This window comes from Gorilla gorilla, chromosome 4 (genome assembly GCF_029281585.2).
Source record: "Gorilla gorilla gorilla isolate KB3781 chromosome 4, NHGRI_mGorGor1-v2.1_pri, whole genome shotgun sequence".
Classification (NCBI taxonomy): domain Eukaryota; kingdom Metazoa; phylum Chordata; class Mammalia; order Primates; family Hominidae; genus Gorilla; species Gorilla gorilla.
Window position 1 is genome coordinate 40,417,152 of NC_073228.2, and position 20,894 is coordinate 40,438,045.

The 20,894-nt window shown below is 43.9% G+C and overlaps 1 protein-coding gene across 1 annotated transcript in view; it reads left to right on the forward strand.

Moving 5' to 3' along the window:
- CA10 (carbonic anhydrase 10) overlaps positions 1–20,894 on the forward strand; it is a 541,322-nt gene that overhangs the window by 518,796 nt on the left and 1,632 nt on the right. The window contains exons 6-8 of the mRNA XM_031011537.3: positions 3,534–3,606; positions 16,825–16,979; positions 19,186–19,360. Of these exons, the coding sequence (XP_030867397.1) occupies positions 3,534–3,606; positions 16,825–16,979; positions 19,186–19,360 (403 nt within the window). The remainder of the gene's footprint in view (positions 1–3,533; positions 3,607–16,824; positions 16,980–19,185; positions 19,361–20,894) is intronic.

Sequence of the window (20,894 nt, forward strand, 5' to 3'; positions counted from 1 at the left end):
TGAAGATGATCAATAGATCAAAACTGCCACCAGGGAATTTTGACAGGGCTGTCATGATGACATCATTATTACTCAGAAGAATGGGCACCTGGGGCACTGCTCCCTCTCCCCGCCCCCACAAAAGCATTACCCCGTGCAATAGGCACTTCACCCTCCCTGGTCATCCATGCCATGCCCCCTCCTAACTTCCTCACCCTCCCCTTGGTCAGATCAGGGCAGACCTATGTACTGGGCAGGGGCTGGACGGGGCATCCATGGCATGTTGCTATCCCTGGCCACTAACCTCAACCTCCTCTGGTTTGTCATTAACAAAGACAGGAAGGGACATTTGGCCAGGGAAGCATATTTTTAGGCTTTCATGCCTTTGTGATACTTGACATGACATCTCAAAGGAAACTGGTCCCAGCACAGATTCTAATGGTATCTCCTGGCATCATCACAAACCCTGGAATAATAAACAGTAGATTTCTGAATGCCAGACACTATGATATGTACTTTACATCTATTTTGTTGTTTAGTAATAAACTCAGAGGTTGAACATTCATGTTGTATCTTACAGATGAGTAAAATTATTCAGAGAACCTTTGGCATTTCACCCAAGTTCATGTCGCTTACAACAGCCCAGCCAGGAGAGGATCCAAGTCTTCCCTGACTTTAATACTCATGAAAGAATGGCTTACTCATTCTATGCCTCTCCAATAGAGAGCTGGGAGAGAGCAAGTGAGGGCAAGAAGGGAGTACAGGACATTTTAAAACATTCTTCCCACACTCCCCACAACCCCATGCTACTCATAAGCACAGGGCAAATTCCTGTATCTCTTAATCAAGCCCTGATTATGGCATTGATAACAAATTTGTACATTCAACCTGGGCTGCACTCACTGTGAAGCCTGTAGATAGGTCACAATATTGTCATGTGTGTCCAGGAGCTCACTTCCCCCTATGAGTTTCCCAGCACAAATCCTGCCTGCCCCAGCAATTCCTGTCGTTTGGAGAATGTCTCGGCCTTGGTCCTGACTTTACCTCATGTGGCTGAAAACTTGAGTCAGTGACTGTCATTCTGGAAGCACAGGCACATGACAGCTGACAGAGTGATGGATACACTGGGAAGCCAACAACAAACTACTGGTGTGTTTCACAAGCTCCTACAGAAACGTTCATTCCTACCGAGCTGGTGACTAGCAGTTGGGGTTTGCAAGTCCTAGTTGCTTGCCCACAGGCTGTTGAAAGAAACTTAGGCTGTAGACCCTGAGGTCAGTGAAGGGATAATAACTAGTTCCTGCATCTTCTCAGGTCAGTTTAGCTCCTAGGGATTAAGCCATTCTTTCCCTGAGCAGACCTGAAACTTTCTTGCTAGATCTCAAAATAAGCCACAACATTTCTGTCTTCCCTCCATATAATCAACTCCCAGAAAATCAACTCCACCATGAGTTATTTAAGCTGTGACTGACCATTCACTTATCTCAAAACTCTGATGGAGCATGAGGTACTACAGGCCAGCCCTCTGCTAGGCACTGGTATCCAGAAGTAAGATGAACAAAGCTCTTGGTCCCTAAGGGTGCACAGCCTCTTGTAGTTGTCCTCCCCTCCTTCTGAACTCTCTGCATTCCCTTCCCAGCAGGGTGGGCAGGAGTGGGATATGACAAGCCCCACATCCTGGTGGTTTAGCCCTAGAGTTATCACCCTGGCTAAAAGCTGAGCCATAGAAAAGTTGCAGTTACTGTCTAAAAGGAGATACTTGCTTATCTATGAGTTTTATTTCTCTCTGTCCTCCACAAATCCCCCACCCTTGCTGTGACCACAGGGAACTGAGATTTGGCTGTAATTGCTGCTCAATCACACACCATTAACTTCCCACTTAAGCTCAGTTATACCAAGTACATATTTTATCCTCTCACCCACGCAGCCAACACACTAGAGCCCACAAATCATCTGTGTGCACTTTGGAAATTTTTCAATTATTTTTAATCAGCTCAAAATGGTCTGGTCCCAACGCAAGGGCTGACCAGACTCACCAGGTACCAGGAGCTCAAGGCACCCAGGAAGTAAGGTACATAACAGATTCCTTACCTGCCACGACAATATATTCCTAGCCATCTTTCTTTCATGGGGTGCATCAGCACCAGGAGCAGGCTTCAAGCTATCTTTTAAATGGCTGAAGAGGATGTCAAAGTAGATGTTGAATATAGCACTGAGGGGAGCAGCAGTATTCAATTTGGGACTTTTTCTATTTAGGGATGGACTTTTACCTCCACTGGGCATTGTCACTCACCAAGCTCCCTTTGGTGTGTGTCTCACCACAACACAGCCAGGAAACCGCAAAAAGGGAGACAGATGGAGGGAAAATAAACAGTCTGTGCTTTCTCCAAGCTAAAATTACCTGTTGCTTATCTAATAATAATAATCATCTGCTGCAATTTTTCCAACCCTCAGATAAATCAGATTTAAAATGTTGATGTGTCACAACATCCGATTAGCCACTGAGACATAAATTACAGAGCAGAGCTAAGCAAGGTAGGAGAGAAATGACTAGGATGAACAATGGTACCCCGGAAAAGGCTGAGTAAACAGGTGTTTTTAAGAAAACCCTTTTCTTATGTAGGGCCACATCACAGTCTCATCAATAATGGTTCCCTACTGAAGCCCCTGGAAACCTGGTTTCTTCTCCCAACGGAGGAATTTGAAGATATAAGGGCATAGGCATAAAATGGGAACTGATCCCTGAACATCTGGTACAATGTTTGGCCCATAATAGACCCTCTGCAAATATTTGTTGGGTGGGTGGGTGGCTGGCTGGCTGGCTGGCTGGCTGGCTGGATGGATGGATGGTTGATTGAATTACATGGCTTATGATATACTCAATTCATGCAATAAAGAGCAGTGATACTTTTCAGTTTTTTTTTTTTTTTCCATTTCCTTATACCTCTATTCTCGGTACTCTTTATGTCTCACTCTCTACCTAGATGAATTTCCCCTTCCTAACATGTCAGTCCCTACCTTGCTTAAAAGCCTGACATGATCTGGCCCCTGCCAATCTTTCTAGGCTCACTTCCTATCCTTCCCCATACCCTCAGCTCCAAGTACACTGAAGTCTTTGCATGAGCATGCCTGGTTCTCACTTCCCTATGTCCGTGTATGTACAGATTCTCTGTATGAAATGCTTTTCCTTGCCTTTCATCCCTTTTCACACTCTATCACCAGAACGCTTTGTTAACTTCTACCCATCCTCTCAGACTCATGACTTAGATTCTCAGGTGGTGGCTGGTCTTCCTCCAACATCATTACACCAATGACTCAATCATAGCACTCTTCACACTATATGAGAACAGTTTGTTCACTTACCTGTCTTCCTCTCTAGACTGGGCTGTCCTTGAGAATAGGGACTCTGGCTTTGCTCTCTGAATTTGCAGCTGTCATTGTGTTTGGCTCATGGTAGATACTCAGTAACTATGAATGAATAAGTGAATGTCACGGGGAGATGTTTGTCCTGCAAGAATGATGCCCAGTCACTAATATTTTCTTTTCTCCTCCAGGTTTCTGATTCATCAAACCCATTTCTTAATCGAATGCTCAACAGAGATACTATCACAAGAATAACATATAAAAGTAAGTTTGGTTCAATTTCCTCTACAACAACTATTCTATAAAGGTTAGACCTGCCTGAAGGCGGGAAGCCAGAACTGATGATCTCCATGGGCCCTTTTCAGTTTCATGATCCTGCAGTTCTGTAGAAAGTCACTCTGGAGATTAGGGTTTGGCTAAGAAGCAGCTCATTTCAAGCAGAAGTCCCTAGGGTGCCTTTGTCATCCATGCCTAAGGTGATAATGATTATGACTATGGTGGTCATCGTTATCCCATAGATTGGTAATGAGCCAGGGGACTCTGCTGGCTGACATGCTCCACCATGTCAGCTGGCCACAGTTGGGGCTTTGCCAATTATGGGATTGAGAAAGCCCTCATCAGGTACTATGGATCCAATCGCAACATTTACAGAAGCCCTCGGCTAGACCATTTCTCTGTGTGTGGCTGGGTCTCCTTTCCAGGCAGAGACACGATAGCATCTCTCTTCAGCCACATGTGTGGCCCATGGATGTAGAGGACTCTGTCCAGTTTCCTTGGGTTTCCAGAGTGTTTTATCCCCAGACTCATTACACAGAAAAGAGAGAACAGTGCAAAGTTGAAGGAGGAAGGAAAAAGATGCTGCTGTCATCTCCAGCAATCCCAGAAGGTGCAGGATTTGGGAAAAGTTGGGTGAGACAGCACACACCCATAGATGAAAGAAATAATATGAAGAAAAAGAGATTGTCTTTACCTAATTAGGAGCGAGCAGGATATTGGGATTCAAGTCCTGGCTTTGTCCTTCATCAAGGAGTTTCCTCACTTTGACTCTGTCATTCATCTTATAAAGTAAAAAAGTTGAACTTCAAGTTTCTAAAGTCCTTCTAGGTCTGGGATTCTGAATCAAGCAATAGGTAAATAATGATTCTCACAAAAGTGAAAAACAGTTGGCAAACATCCAAGCACCCACATCCCCTTGGCATGCCCTTCACCAAGCCAGGAGCTCAGCTGTGTCTGCTGCTTCTATCTCCAATGGTGATATGAAGAAAAAAAAAATGAATGTGTACAGCTCTCACATTGGACTGCCAAGGGAGAGTATGGAGAATGCTTCACTCAGCCATTTACTCACTTATTCAACAAACATTTCCTGCATGCCTGCCCCATGGCAGGCACCAAGCGAAGCTCCAGGGATGTAAAGATGGCCCAGACAGCAGCCCTACAACTACCACATGCTCACTGCCAAGTCCCTCCCATCTGCAGAGGCTGGGAGACTGGTAGGGCTGAGGAATGAACCTGGAGAATCCCACTCCACCCAGAGAGACATTGCCCAGAAGAATGAATTAGGTTGTCTCCAAGCATATTCTGCCTTTTCTCATTAGTATTCTTATGGAGTCCTCTCTATGCACACACTTAGATTGCTCAGCTAAGGGAGATATTTCTGTCTTGTGTGTAAATAGCACATTCATAACTGCCCATAAAAGATTATTATTCTTTTAACTTTTTTGATTAAAAAAGCATGAAAATTAAATAAAATGTTTTCAAATAATCTTGGATTTGCAGTTTAGAGACTGTGAAAATGCATGAAATCACACATTAAGCCCCAACACACAGTCTAACAGATTACCAGTTGCAGAGTCAATCATTAGAGGGACTTTCCTCCCCACCCCACCACCCACCCCCCAGCACTGGTCTGATTAATATTAAGTGATGTGGCTTGTGCCACCAAGGGAGGAGCAAGAGAGGGGAGGGAGAGGAAGGGGAGGCAGGGAAGAAGGAAAAGACGGATGGAAGGAAGGAAAGGAAGAAAGGGAGGGGGGTAAGGAAAAGCATTCCAAGTGTGGGGAGCCACATGCACAAAACCTGGAGAGCACTGAAGGCCGGCGAAGAGTTCAGAGGGAGGAACTCTGTCTTCATCAGCTCTTCGTCTCAGTGCCTAAGACGAGGCACGCCCAATAAGCATTGGGGATGGCCTGGGTGAATAGAAGGATGAATGGCCTCTTTCAGGAGCTGTGACGGGGCAGAGGGAGTGGCAAGAAAGATGTTCTGGAGCTGGATCTTGAGCCATGTTAAGGTGTTTATGAAGAAGGCAGGCAGACATTTAAACACCCTTTTCACCTCTGAAGACACATTCCTAGAAATGCAAATAGAAGACAGCAGGAGCACCCTCTCCTTCTGACCCCCATACTCTACACCTCTCAGGGCCCAGGGAAAGGAAAGGGGAGCCAAAGCAAGATAAAGAGATCCTGGCCTGCATGGGGAAAGATAGCGATTTAGGCCCCCTAATAACAGGAATTTTGTGCTCCTATAATCCAGCAGGGAGTAATTGAGGTGTCCTCTGTAGTGACCTTTGTCACATACCTGAAGGGAGCAGCACTGCAGGAATAATGATGGCCGATTCATGAGAATGACCCTGACACTGCTTTGCCCAGGACACTGTGGCAGAAAGGAATTGATTTGCGCAGCAGAAAACCACAGCTCTCTTTTGTCCCTAGGGCAGCCAGAAGGTTAGCCCAGTGGCAGGCAGGGGAGCCTGGATTAGGAGTCATTCACTAGAACACAGCCAGTGGGTGGGCAACATAAGACTGGAAGTCTCTCCCGAGGCTTTCCAACAGGCAGCAGGTTAGGCCAGCACTGGCCCATAAATTCAGGTTAAGATGAAGACAACTCAGGGGCCCCTATCAGGGTATCCTGCTTCTGTCCTTCTAAGTGTTCGAGAGACAGAAATCAACCTCCCACCCCACCATTTCTACCATGCTACTGAGGGACACCTAACCTCCACCCCTGCCCATTCTACTGTTGCTACCCAGAACTGCACCCCAGCATAGCTTCAATTTGCTCTGCTCATTTAGATGCAGTATCCACTCTGCAACGTGCTGAGCCCCAGGAATATGGAGATGATGCTTACTGAGCACTTTCCACACACCAAGGTCTATGCTTTACATACAGGCTCCTTACCTAGTGCTCACGAAGTCCTTCAGAGTGGTATGATTGCCATCCCCAGTTTACAGATGGGAAAAATCAAGGCTTCAAGAGGTGAAGTCATTTGACCAATGACACACATTTAATGGCTGTATCAGTTCAGCAACTTCTGCGTAATAAACAAGCATTCAATGATAAGCATTGATTTCTTATTGCTCCCTCCTTGGGTTGGTAGGGGTGGCTCTGCTTCCAGCTACAGGTCTGCAAGAGAGCTGAAGCAGCTCAGCTCCACGTGGCTCTCATTTTTCTAGGATCAAGATGATATCCAGGGCAAGTAGTTCTCATGGTAGAGGGAAGAAATAAGTGAAGTGACTTAAGGCCTAGTCATGAAACTCACACACTCACTCTGTCCACTTCCACAAGTCAAAGCAAGCCAGATGGCCAAGCTCAACATGAAAATCCTCCCAAGGAGATGAAGATGAGGAAGAAGTGAACATTTCCTGAAAAATATTCTTCCATAGTGGAAGAGCAAGGATCCAAATACAGGTCTTCCTGGGTAGTGTTTCCTCTGCTTTTCCTTCCTATCATGCTTTCTCCCTAAGGAGGAAGGAAAGCTTAGCTCCAAGGTCTTAAAACTAATTGCAATGAAGATGTTTTCACATTCCATGAAACTTGTCAGCATGTTTTTCTCTTAATTCCAACTTTGGTTCAGTTTGAAGAAGCATCTTTTTGCTATTTGCATGTGCCTCCACTTGAAAGGGACATATACTAACCACAGAACTGATGGGAACTTTGGCAGTTCAAGTACATCCTGACCTAAGCTCTCTCCAACTCCTGCCTGGCCCTGAACATGGTACCACCAGTGGAAATCAGTCATTCAGAGGGACACAGTGACATTGCCATTACTGACATATATAGTCACCAGAGAAGGCACAGAGATTAATTCTAGAGGGGGTCAGTCTTCTGAAAATCTGCCCCTTTAAGGTCATTGTAACAAAAAGCCAATCTAGGAATTTAAGCAGAGTGACATAATCTGTTGACAAAAGGATCGCCTCATTGCTTGGTTGAGAATAGACTACAAGGGGCAGAGTCCACAATAGAAGAGGATTGCAGCAACCCAAATAATGAGACGATGGCACTGACCATGACCGGGCTGATGGGGATTGGCAGGGAGATGGTGAGAAATAATTGGATATATTTTAAAGAAAAAGCCAAGAGGCCGGGCACAGTGGCTCACACCTGTAATCCCAGCACTTTGGGAGGCCGAGGCAGGTGGATCACGAGGTCAGGAGTTCGAGACCAGCCTGACCAACATGGTGAGACCGCATCTCCACTAAAAATATAAAAATTAGCTGGGATTGTGGCGCGCGCCTGTAATTCCAGCTACTTGGGAGGCTGAGGCAGGAGAATCACTTGAACCCGGGAGGCGGAGGTGGCAGTGAGCTGAGATCATACCATTGCACTCCAGCCTGGGCAACAAAGCAAGATTCTGTCTAAAAAAAAAAAAAAAAAAAAAAAAAAAGCCAAGAAATGTACTGATATATCTGATAATATATCTGATGTTTTATGTGAGAGAAAGAGGGGAGTGAGGGATGACTGTAAGACTTTTAGCCTGAGCAACTGGAAAGAAGACATTTTCATCCACTGAGATGGGGAGGCTGTGGATGAAGCATATTCGTGGGTGGGAAGGAAATCAGAAATTTTGAACATGTTCAGCTTGAGATGTTTATAAGGTACCCAAGAAGAGGTGTGGAGTAGGCAGTTGGATATATGAGTCTGGATTTCAGGAGGGAGAACTGAAGATATAAATGTGGAAGACGTTGGCATCCAGATGGCGTTTAAACGTTGGTGAAATCCTGAGAGTAAGAATAAATAGAGAAGAGAGGCGGGACACGTCCTCACTTTTGAAAGAGCAACTCAAATCTCCATGACTTAGGATTGAAAATCACTTCTAAAGATATCTTTAAAATCCCACCCTGGAAGAGGCTCCCGCGTGGCTGCCTCATCAGCTCACTGAGGTGGTGCAGGGAGCTGCTGCACGCATGGAGGCAGCGGAGTGAAATCACAACATGGCAGCTGGAAGAGACACAGTCCGTTTGCCCGGTTTGTAGGATTGGGCACAGAATGAATGACCAGGAAAAAAAAGGGGGGAACTGTGCAAAATCATTCTTTTGAGCCAGTTACAAAAAAAAAAAATCAATGCCCGGAAATTCATACAAGGAGGAAAGAGGGAGAATCTCGCCAAGAAGATTGGGAATTTTGGAAGCTAAATGCCATGCTGGTAAAGGCACCACACCCATGGGAGGCAGTGTGTTCTAGTGAAGACAGATCTGGGCTCCTATCCTGGCTCTACCACTTCCTTTTGTTGCCTGACTTTAAGCAAGCTTCTAAACACCTCCCCGATCTGTAAGAGGAAGATATTAATGCTGACGTTGAGATGGTTGGCATGAGAATCAAACAAGGTAATGAGTCAAATGCCTGAACAATGAGTGGTATAAACTAGGTGTAAAATGAACGTGTATTTCTAAGTTGTCTTAAGGTACCTGGCTATCAAATCCAGCTTCCCTCAGGGGAGGAGGCAGGTTGCTATGATGCCAAATAAAAATTATGTTGAAGGTAAATGCAATACAGGACACAGAGTCAACAGAATTTGCTTGTTTTAAATGAAACACCGCTCCTGTGCTTGAATCCATGCAGTGGATGGTGATGATTTAATGACATTCTACTACTTTACTTTCCTTGCAAGCTTAGATTTCATATGTCTGAGTGAAACTTATAAAACACTCTAACTGGGACTGACAATGAAAAAAACTAGCCTGAACTAAATTCGGGCTGAATTTAGAAAGTCTTCTAAAGAAAACCCATTTTATTAAAGTCAAATTCCCCTTCAACAGACTGGGGGTTAAGACTGAAATCATGACATTGAAAAATAGATTTTCTGAATGGATTTTCTGGAGGAGATACTGGTAATTTACTTGAAGTATTTTAATTTTTTAACGTAGTGTATTGGAATAATGCTAATATCCCTCCATTTTTCTTGTGTTAATTAATTGGCATTAATTAACAGAATCCCAATTAAATAAAAGGTAGTATTCTTATTTTATTATCTACCCAATTTCATAAAGCCAGCATTATTTTTTTAAAAAGAGATTTTATGCTGTTTTCAAGTGGCTAAACTAGTGACCAATGAAGTGCAAAGAGGCTTCTTAAGTGGGTAAGAGGGAACAGTTATTAGAACACTGCATATAAAACACTTTCCTCTAACATCCCAGGACAGTATTATTTTGGTAGCTTCATTCTCCTTCAGTGTCGCATGCCCCCATTCATTTAGTGTAATAAGAATCCAAAGGATCACAAATTTCAAATTTAAAAAGGTATGGTGGCTGGGCGTGTTGACTCACACTTATAATCCCAGCACTTTGGGAGGCTGAGATGGGCAGATCACCTGAAGTCAGGAGTTCAAGACCAGCCTGGCCACCATGGTGAAACCCTGTCTGTACCAAAAATACAAAAATTAGCTGGGCATGGTGGTGGGCACCTATAATCCCAGCTACTCGGGAGGCTGAGGCAGGACAATCACTGAAACTTGGGAGGCGGAGGTTACAGTGAGCCAAGATCATGCCACTGCACTCCAGCCTGGGCGACAGAGCAAGACTCCATCTCAAATAAAAAATAAGGAAAAAAAAGATATGGCTATTGTCTTAATGTATTTCCTCTAAGGAAATAAAACCACACCACTGAAGGCATCTGGAGGAGAGCTTTTAGATTCAGCGTTTTGACATGTGGCACAAGCCTTTTAAAGCATCTTTTTCAGTCTTACCTGTTTATAACTTTGCTTTACTTCCCCCAACCCCCAGATCTTCTATTCAGCTAAAAGATGAATGTGTAGGCAAGGACAGATCAACTTGGAACTGCCTTATACTTCTCAGTTCTTTGGGAAGTGTTTTACGTGCCGCTCCTCAGAGGGACATGGTGTTAAATGTGATGAAATATCACCAAGGAGTTTAAGCATATTGCTCCTGGTGCCTTTCTCTATGCTTAATTGAACTTGTACTTTCATTTCAAAGGAACGGCTTTGGAAATGTTTTCACAGAATGCGAAACGCAGCACACCACTTTCCATGTTGCAATCTAAGTAGTTACTCACGTCAGCAAGGAACAGAACAGGAGCAGCTTACCTCCATGAATCCAATTCTCAGAGGCCCCTTTTTTCATTTATTATTTGTGTAAAACAAAATATCATATTACTTCATTCTTTAGTAATTGCCTTTTTTCATTTCAGTTGAATTTGCCTCAGATTACAAGAGGAAATGTCATTCTATGTGAGAAAATTGCCAAATAGTTCCATATCGATCAGGAACAAGTCCAGTATTGATCTCTGAAACTGCCGTGCCTTGTTCTCATTGGAATAGTTCTCTTCAAATGGGAACTTCATAAGCAGGAAGCCGGGCAATATTAAATCTCATCAGTGGTCCACATGACTAAGCACAATGCATTTAACAGAGGCTGCCTGTTAAATGCAGACTGAAAAAAAAAGTTCAGGCTGAGGGAAAGTTTCCCCCCACTCCCCCAAGTGGTCCTAGGCATTTTATCATAGCGTACGTCTCCTACAAAAAGAAAAAGTCAGCTTGGGAGTTGTAACCATGACTAAGAACTCAGTATAAGATAAATCACAGGCTCATCAAGAACATGTCAAAAAACCAAAGGTTCAGCTGTCAACTTCTGCAGTCATTTGAAATAATAAAATTGGGTGATAAACTACACACATATATTCTACACTTATTGATTACCCAAGATCCAAGGGGTCTTCCTTTACTATAAAGATATAGCCAACACATACAAAATTACAACACTGTCATATAAAAATTTGACCTACCTAAGATAAATATGGCTAACAAGCTTGTTTATGTTGAAAGATGGTTTTGGATCCATAGAATGTTTAATACCTGAAGATGCAATTTTCCAGGACTGTTTGGTATCCTCAAGTAAGAGGTTACATTCTTTTCCATGAAGGAAGAATGAGTTGCTGGCAAAGCTACCACTAGAACTCAGACTTGAATTAAGACTCTTGACATCTAGGATTTGCCCTTTATAAGCTATTTTCTCATATGACAGGTAAGTAGGTGATAGAGATATGAGAGAGAGAGAGAGGAGAGAGAGAGAGAGGAGAGAGAGAGAGAGCTGAGAGAGAGAGAGAGAGAGAGAGAGAAAGAGGGGATAGGTAGAGAAACCTCTCTGCAAAACTATTCATGAAACTTTATTTGAACATCTGTCCTCACTTCCACCAATAAACATCCTTAAAGCAAGCAGAGACATGCATGATCACTCCCCCACTGGCCTCTGAGCTTCACCCCAAATTTGCATCTTTGTTCACAAACAACTCTGACCTCCTCTAGATCTTGGCCATCCTTACTCATGAATAGAGCCATGGAAGTTTAGAGAGGAGAATCGCCCTTCTGGTATATTGGTCCTCAGTCTACTTTCTGTCTATAATGCCCAGACGATAACGCTGACAAGAACCGAACAATGGTTTTCTGCTGGATGCTACAAGGACAAGATAGTTTGTGACTAAAAACTAGTTCCTGGCCTAGTTAGCCCTGAAAACACCCCAGTGTGCCTTGACATTAGGGCTGAAAACTTCTGTTTTACTCATGTTCTTTTCTTGGGTCCCTCTGCTTCTGTCCTATCAAACATACAAAGCAAGCTTCAACAGAGAGAAAAGAAGATGCAGAAAGTTAGCCAGTGGCTTTCAAATCCCAATACCTAAAAGATAGACACTGATTTAATGGCAGCCTCTGAGGCAGCATGCTGAGTCATGAAAACAAACATTACACGTTAAATGCACACTGACTCAGCAATGTAAATATGAAGGTACAGGAGTCTTTGGTATGGAAACATGGTAACAGCATAGGGAGATGGAAACAGGGCAGGCAATCTCACCCTGATGTCTTAGGGTGTGAGACGTAGGGGGGAGATGGTAGGCAGCATGTATTTAAGCTAAGGATGCTGACTGGAGCCTCAGAGATGCTTCCCCTCATCTGATAAATGATGTCGTCTCTTCCTCCCTTGCTTTTGCCCAACACTGCCAGCAGGTAGAGCTGCTGAGCAGAAACCATTTCATTCGTTCATTCTAGCAGTGTTTACTAAACACCCAGTATGTGGTGGACGCATGCTGGCATTTGGGGGCTTAGAGATACAAGATGCAAACCCTTCCCCTGAAGGCTCACAGCTTAGCAGGGACAGTCAAATAGGCAAATAATGATTGACAAGCTAATTCAGTAAATACAGCAAAAAAGGAGGGCACTGGCCCAGCTGGGGAAGCCAGGGAGTCCTTGAGGAGAGGAGCAGTAGTTATTCCAGGGCAGGGTAGGAGAATGTGGCAAACGTGGACCACACCTTATGCTAGGTGCTTGAAAAGCATGATCCTGCTTATTCCTCAAACAACCCCATGAGCAAAGTACTCCAACCATCTGCTTATTACAAATGTAGAAACTGAGGCTCAGAGGGTTACCTGTGGGTCCAAGGACACATGGAGAGTGAGCAGCAAAGTCAGCACTCCAACTGCGATGTGAGTCTAAAACTCACACTCTCCACTCTGGGTCTTTCCAAGTTCTGCTGTGTGAGGATATAAAAAGGGCAAAAGGTAGAGTATAAGTATTAACAAGATTTGCAGAAAGAACACAGTGGGGAGTGAAAATGTCAGGAGAGCAGGAGCTGCCTATGTCCTCTGATGACTGTTGCATCTTGGAGAGGGAGTGGACAAAGAGGGATCTCCTGGCAGGACCTCAGTGGATGGAGTCTGGGGTATCAGCACTACGGTGTTTTGGAAACCTGCTGTGTGTGATAAATCCCTGAGCATAACCTTTGACTCTTGCTCCTAGCCTACACTACACCTCGGCCCCCAATCTTTTCCACAAATATAGCTGCAGCACAAAGGCTGGTTACAGTCTAAAAGAAACAAAACATGTTCCTTTTCTTTACTCCAGTCATGCCTGGAATGCCTCTCTTTCTATTTCCTCCTTCACTCCTCCCCACTGCCCCGAATAAAATAAAATGCAATAATAACAGCATGCTAGAGTACCCAATGTGTTCCTCGTGCAAGCTTGGTTAAACAAATCACATTGACCTTTAACAAAAATGTGCCGAATGCTTCCTTCTCTTATTCAATATGTTAATCTTCAGGCCAAACCACCATCAGAGCAAGCCTCATTAAGTGCAAATCTGATCATGCTACTCCCTGGCTTCAAACCCTTCAGTGGTTCCGCATTGCCTCCGGATGAAGTCCAAACTCCCAGTAGCGCTGGGAAGACCTTCTGGTGTGGCCTGTGCTGACCCCACCAGCCACATTTCTCACAGCAGCCCTCCCTCCCCTTGCATCTCCACATCGCCCTGCAGCTCACACTCCATCTGTCCCCAAGCACACACCACTCCTTCCTTGACTCTTTTTCTAGCATTGCTCTGTCTACAGCGGCCTTGACACCCTACCCCATTCCCAGCTACAAACTGATCACCTCCTGCTGTTAAAGATGCAGTTCAAGTCAACTCCTCGATTCATTCCTTCCTGAGTCCCCCGCACCCTCACCCCAGACAGAACTCACAGCCTCTCTCTGGGCCCAATGCAGATTTATGTCATTGTCTCTGTGACGCCTTCTGCATTCACTTAATTATTTCCTACTCATCTATACCTGGCTTAGTGCCTGACACATCTTAGGGACTTAAGAGGCAGTCAGAGACAAATGCTGATATCCAATGTTAACTTATTGTGTTGGCCCCTGATGTAACCCCCAAGGTCCCTCACGTCGTGTGTGCCCTGGGCACTGTGGCTTTGTTATGGAAGCATCTGCCCAAACAGGCCATAGTGCAGACCCAGGCTGGCCATATTCCAATCGCTGTGTCTCTCTTGAGCATGTCCTCGTTCCTTGGTGTTTTGACGGAAAGGTAGAAACATTTAAATGAAAAGTGAAAGAAAGTCCTTCCTCCTAGGGTTGGTCTCCAAATCCAGCTTGATGAAGCTATCTTCCTCAGAGACTTTGGAGGATGGAACCCTGGAGGGGTTCCCTTACCCCATCAAGGGAGTAGGAGGCCAGGAAGGGCAGCTTTGAATGGAGTAGGCAAATTGTGATTGTATTTATATCATTCCAAACCATTGGCTCCATTGATTTGTTCACAATTTAATTGACAAAGCAACACTGAAATTCAAGTTCTCTTGGCAAAGGTAACTCTTTCTTATTGGAGAAGGCTGAACGAGCAATTTCTAGAGGAAGAAATGGAGGAGAGGGCATCTTTGCCAAGGAAAATAAATTAGCAGCATTAATCAGTAGGGAAGTACAGGCAGGTCAAGGTGCACTTATTACTGTGACATTATAGCCTACTTATTTTTATTTTGCCATTTGTTATCTATCTCTCCAACTAGAATAAGGTCAAGGACTGCATCTATCTTGTTAATTGCTCTGTCCCCAGAGCTTAACACTGTGCCTAGCACAAAGAGGTTCTAGTGAATAATCGTTGAATGAAAAAATGACCTTGGTCTAGAGGTCGGAAGAGCTGAGTTCTAATTTCCACTTTGCAGTCACCAGCTAGCCCTGTGACCTTGGGCAGCCCACTTTGCCTCCCTGATCTTTAGTTTCTTGTCAGTGGAGGATGTTACTATCTGCCTGACTCATTTTATTGAGTCAATGTGAGGTTCCAGCCATATGTGAAAGTCTTCCTTTACCATATATGTGCACAATACTAAACTGAAGAGGTTCCCTCAACCCCTGAAGAATGAGTCCTTTCCCACTGGGAGTTAGACACATGGACGAGAGAACATGTGTGCATCCATGGGGCTGGAGAGTCAGTCTTATCCCTCGGCCAGCCAGGCTTTGGGACCCTGCCATGTGTTCTCCAGGTCTCCTGGACTGGCCACAGTGATGGGTGCTCATGGTATGCCTGGGGATGTGATACCTCTGGAGATATAGATCTGGAATCACTGGGATGCAGAAGGCAAGTGAAGCCATGGATGTGGATGAGCTACTCTCAGATGAGAGGATAGAGTAAGAAAAGAAGGGAGCCTTGGACTGATCTTTGGGGAATTGCATCATTGAAAGAAGCAGGTAGAAGATCAGGAGAGAGCAACAAAACCTGAGAGAGAATGGCCAGAAAAATGGGAATACTAAGTATGGTATTTTTGAAGCCAGCAGAAGAGAGCAATCACGTGCTAAAAGAAAGGAAGAAGGATCATGAAGAGGGTAGAAGAGGAGAGATACATTGCAATTAACTGATATTTTAAAACTCCAATACGCACAATTTTATCAAAAATACAACCAATACATTGACTAAAAAAATTAACAGGAAACACACCAAAATGCTAATAGTAACAGTTTTAGATGATTGAAATTGTTTTTTCTTTTTTCCATATAGTCTGTGATGTACTTATGTCATTTTTACCATTGAATTACTATATTTAGTAATAGAAGATATATGGGTATGAATACCTCAAATGGGTGTAAGAGAAAAGGCTATCTGCATAGACCTGAGAGAGAGAAAAATACACACACACACACACACACACACACACACACACACACACACACACAAAATAATCAGTTGTTGAGCTTAACCATAGAATCTCATGGTAGGATTTGGCCTGATTTACTTTTCTATCCAAAAGTATTTTCTTATTGTTGTTTTAAGTGAGAATGGTCACCAGGTGAATTTCAACAGGTCTAGAAGCTTTAATTGTCCATCTCATGATACTTGTAATGCCTAAGAGTCCAGATCTCAGGGACTAGAATCAAGGACTCCTCAAACAATCCCTGTGGTAGAACACATTGCTTACAGCTCACCAATGGTCAGGGCCCCATCCTGTGGAAGGAATGTGCTTCCTTGCATCCCCAACATCAGCCTTAACCATGTGACTTCTTTGGCTACCAAAACATGAGCACAAGTGATGTGTGCCACTTCTGGGATGGAAGTTTTAAGAACCAACACACATTTGCCATGCTTTTGCTTCTGTCACTGTGATCCGCACAGGTCCAGGTGTTTACTGCTCTAAGAGTCTAGGTCCCAAAGCATGGACAATGACATGGAGGGAAGCCTCAGCCAACCTGGAATGATCATGTGTGTGAGCAAGAAATACATTCTTATTGCTTAAAACAACCAAGATTTGGGGGACAACTGCTTGTTACTGCAGCCTGTTCTGACAGATAGAGTCTTCTGGAATTCCAAAAGAAATATATATATATATCTGTGTGTGTATATATGTATGTATATGTATATGTATTATGTATATGTATATGTATGTATGTATGTCAGCAATACCATCCCTTTCTCAAGAAACCTAATTTTTAAGTCTTCTTTCCCTCTCTAGATGATGCATATTTACTACAGGGGCTTAATATAGAGGAACTATATCCAGAGACCTCTAGTTTCATCACTTACGATGGGTCGATGACTATCCCACCCTGCTATGAGACAGCAAGTTGGATCATAATGAACAAACCTGTCTATATAACCAGGATGCAGGTGAGTTTCTCTCTGGCCATTTAGCTAATGGAGAAGAATGATGTTAAAAAAAAAATCACTGAAATGTGGAGTGCCTATTATAATAGTTTACTAGAACCACTATAACAAAGTCCCACAAACTGGGTAGTTTAAACTACCACAAACTTATCGCCTCACAGTTCTGGAGACTAGAAGTCCAAGATCAAGGTGTCAGCAGCGTTGCTTCCTTCAGCGGAATGTGAGGAAGAATCTGTTCCATGCCTCTCCCCTAGCTTCTAGTGGTTTGCTGACAATATTTAGCGTGCCTTGGCATTTAAAAGCACCACCCCAAGCTCTACCTCCCTCTTTTTTTTTTCTTTTTTGAGATGGAGTCTCGCTCTTGTCACCCAGGCTGGAGTGCAGTGGCGTGATCTTGGCTCACTGCAACCTCCGCCTCCTGGGTTCAAGCGATTCTTGTGCCTCAGCCTCCTGAGTAGCTGGGATTACAGACACATGCCACCACGCCCAGCTAATTTTTATACTTTTAGTAGAGATGGGGTTTCATCATGTTAGCCAGGCTGGTCTTGAACTCCTGACCTCAGGTAATCCATTTGCCTCGACTTCCCAAAGTGCTGGGATTACAGGCATGAGCCACCACACCCAGCCTCTACCTCCATCTTTATAAGGTGTTCTCCCTGTGTCTGAGCCTCTGTGTCCAAATTTCCCCTTTTTATAAAGACACCTTCTGTATTCCATTAAAGCCTAACCCCAATAAGCTTGTCTTAGCGCATTCCATCTGCAATGACTATTTCCAAATAAGGTCACATTCTGAGCAACTAGGGGTTACCAGTACCTTCAGCTTATGAATTTCAGGGGTACATGATTCAACCCATATGCCTGGGTTTAAAGAGCCAGCATCCAAAAGGCTTAGCCTGAGCTAATTATAGAAGCATCTCACCTGTCTCAGTGGGAAAAGATAGCCATTAATTCCCAGAGTGTATTCTACAACTACAGTGTTCAGGAAAGCAAGCAAGCAAAATGGAAGATGTCATCGTGCATTTGAAAAAGTTGGGTTTTAAAAAGTTAAATAGATTCCATTGTTGAAGGATTTCTGGGGTCCTTCTTAAATGCTAATATATGTGTCAGTCTTCAAGAGGAAGTCGTATGATATGTAGTATTTTGCACACATATTTGAATGTGCGGTTTTTTTTTTTGGATCGTCTCACAGAGTTAGTACTCATCAGAACTGGATGGGAGGCAGATGGGTCCTCCCATGTGAGCTTGGCTACACAGCTTATTGTGCTCTTCAGGCCTGTCACCCACCTCTATGAAATGAACACTCCTCTTCTTTATTGAGAGGGGTATAAATTACATGAGTTTGCTCCAGCTCTGACATTCTACGACTGTGGGAGTCTATAACAAATTAAGGGAGAGATGAGCAAAGGAAGCAGAAGCCAATATCCTTGACGGGATATGTGTTCCCACCTGACCACCATTTGAACAATTTGAAGTTCCTTAACCTATCTGTATTGATTGGGACCCACTGGGTGACAGGCAACAGTAACTCCCCACTTAAGCTTAGAAAAAGCATTTATTTGAGAGCTACGAGGGCACCTTAGAGAATTTAAAATCAGAAATTGACATCAGAAATTCACTGAAATGGGAACCCCAGAAGTGCTTTCTCTCTGTTGTCCTCTTCTCACCACACATTCACTTCATTCTTCTCTCCTGCTAGAGACCATCTTCTTTTGTCTCACAGTCCTGTGGCAGAACATGGCTGCAAACAGTCCAGCCACCTGGCCCTCATAGTCTCACAGAAAAGAAACCAAACTGGTCCAGCTTAGTTTAACTCTGACCCATGGACCAATCACTATGATCCACGTAATACCATGTGGGAGTCATGGAATTATTGAACCAAAGAGCATCAAAGAAAGAAAGAACCTTAGAGAAACCTAACCAGATTTGCTCCTTTTTTGGATGCTGCATTTGAGGGTGAGAGAGCGCAAGTGACTTGTTCAGAGGTATACACAAGCTAGTAAGCTAGAAGAAAGGCTGGCTTCATGTGTGGAGGTATAATGGGCCTTCAGCTCAACTGAACCCATGGAAAAAAGGGACTCTGTGGGGCTTATACAGCCCTTTCCTCATACAGCCAATACCACCTAGCTTGGCCAGAGTCTCTGTGGTCTTATTTCTTCCCTAGTGCATTTAAGAGGATGGTTGGATCTCACGGGCACTTCTCTCTCCTCAGATGCATTCCTTGCGCCTGCTCAGCCAGAACCAGCCATCTCAGATCTTTCTGAGCATGAGTGACAACTTCAGGCCTGTCCAGCCACTCAACAACCGCTGCATCCGCACCAATATCAACTTCAGTTTACAGGGGAAGGACTGTCCAAACAATCGAGCCCAGAAGCTTCAGTATAGAGGTGGGTTTGGTGGCTCAGACAGTGGAGGATCTAGGCTAGAGCTCAGTCTTTCTGCTTAGACCTGTTCTTAAAGGCCTGGCATTATCTTCCATTATAGGAATGATGACTATAAATGACAATAGCCATCACACTCCATTTGCATGGTGATGAAGGTCTAAAGTTTTGATATATGTGATATAGATACCTGTATGAATGCATCTAGGTAGGTAGGTAGGTAGGTAAGTAAGTGGATGGATGGATGGATGGACGGTAGGTAGATGGCAAGGTGTAGAGGTTTGATATATGTGAGATAGATATATATATATGTAACCTTTAAACACATATATCAAACCTTTAAAACCCCTGTAGATCAGGCAAGACAGCTGCTTTTTATTGCCATTTTTCAGAAGAGCCCAGAAAGGCTGATGTTGCCAAGGTTATCTGTTAGAACAGGACGGTGAAAAGCATTAGAGCTTTTAAGTATATGGAAGAAAGACCTGCTTTCCCCTAGAAGATGAACAAATACTCTAAAGGGCAGGCCATTAGAATCCAATGGGGTAATTTGTGAGTGTATCTTTGCCCAGTGCTATGTCCCTAGAAATGGTTATTATTCCCACTAAAGGGGACATTTAAGTTGACGTCTGCCTCCTGTAACTCTGTGGTCCACACCCAGCCCTCTCTCTCTTCCCTTCTGCTTACTACTAAACATCTGTTAATCACTGTGGTAAACACTCAGTGTGGAAAGAAAGATGGAGGAAGGATGGGGTCTTGGAGAGCCCTGGACTGGAAATCAGGACACCCAAGTTCTGGGCCTAGTTCTAACAAGCTGTGCAAACCCAGCCACATTGTTTACCCCCTAGACCTGGCTTCTTCGTGACAGTTCCTATGCCATCTACTTCACAGCTTGTTAAAGGAAGCAAACAAGAGCCTGGATAGGGAAGCCCTTTGTAGCAATAACATGCTCCCCAAATAGGAGGGCTGTGGTTATTACCAGACAGCTTTTAGAAGCAGCCTCCACCACTACTCCTTGATCCTCCACTTCATTCCTCCTACTTCCCCCATGTTCCCTTCTTTTTTCTCTCTCAGATACACTTGCATGCCCAAACTACATATTTTCCACACCCTTCCAGCCAGAACTACCAGAAGTGTAAATACCTAACTCATTCATTGCTTCTTCTCTTTAGTCAAAACCCCTGTATTGTGTTCCTACCATGTGTCAGTTAGTTGGGTGATGGGTGACAGATAAAACACCTATCCAAACAGAGCATATGGTCTACGACAGGAGTCTACACACTTTTTCTATAAAGGACAGAGAGTAAATATGTTAAGTTTTGAAGCCATAAAATCTCTATGGCACTCTGACATTGTAGTATGAAATCAGCCATTGATAATATCTAAATGAATGGGTATGGCTGTGTTCCAATAAAACTTTATTTATAAAAACAGGTATTGTGCTGGATTAGATCTGTGGACTGTTGTTTTTCCATCCCTGGCCTAGAGCAGTGTCATCCACTAGAACTTTCTGTGGTAGTGGGAATGTTTTCATGATAGGTTG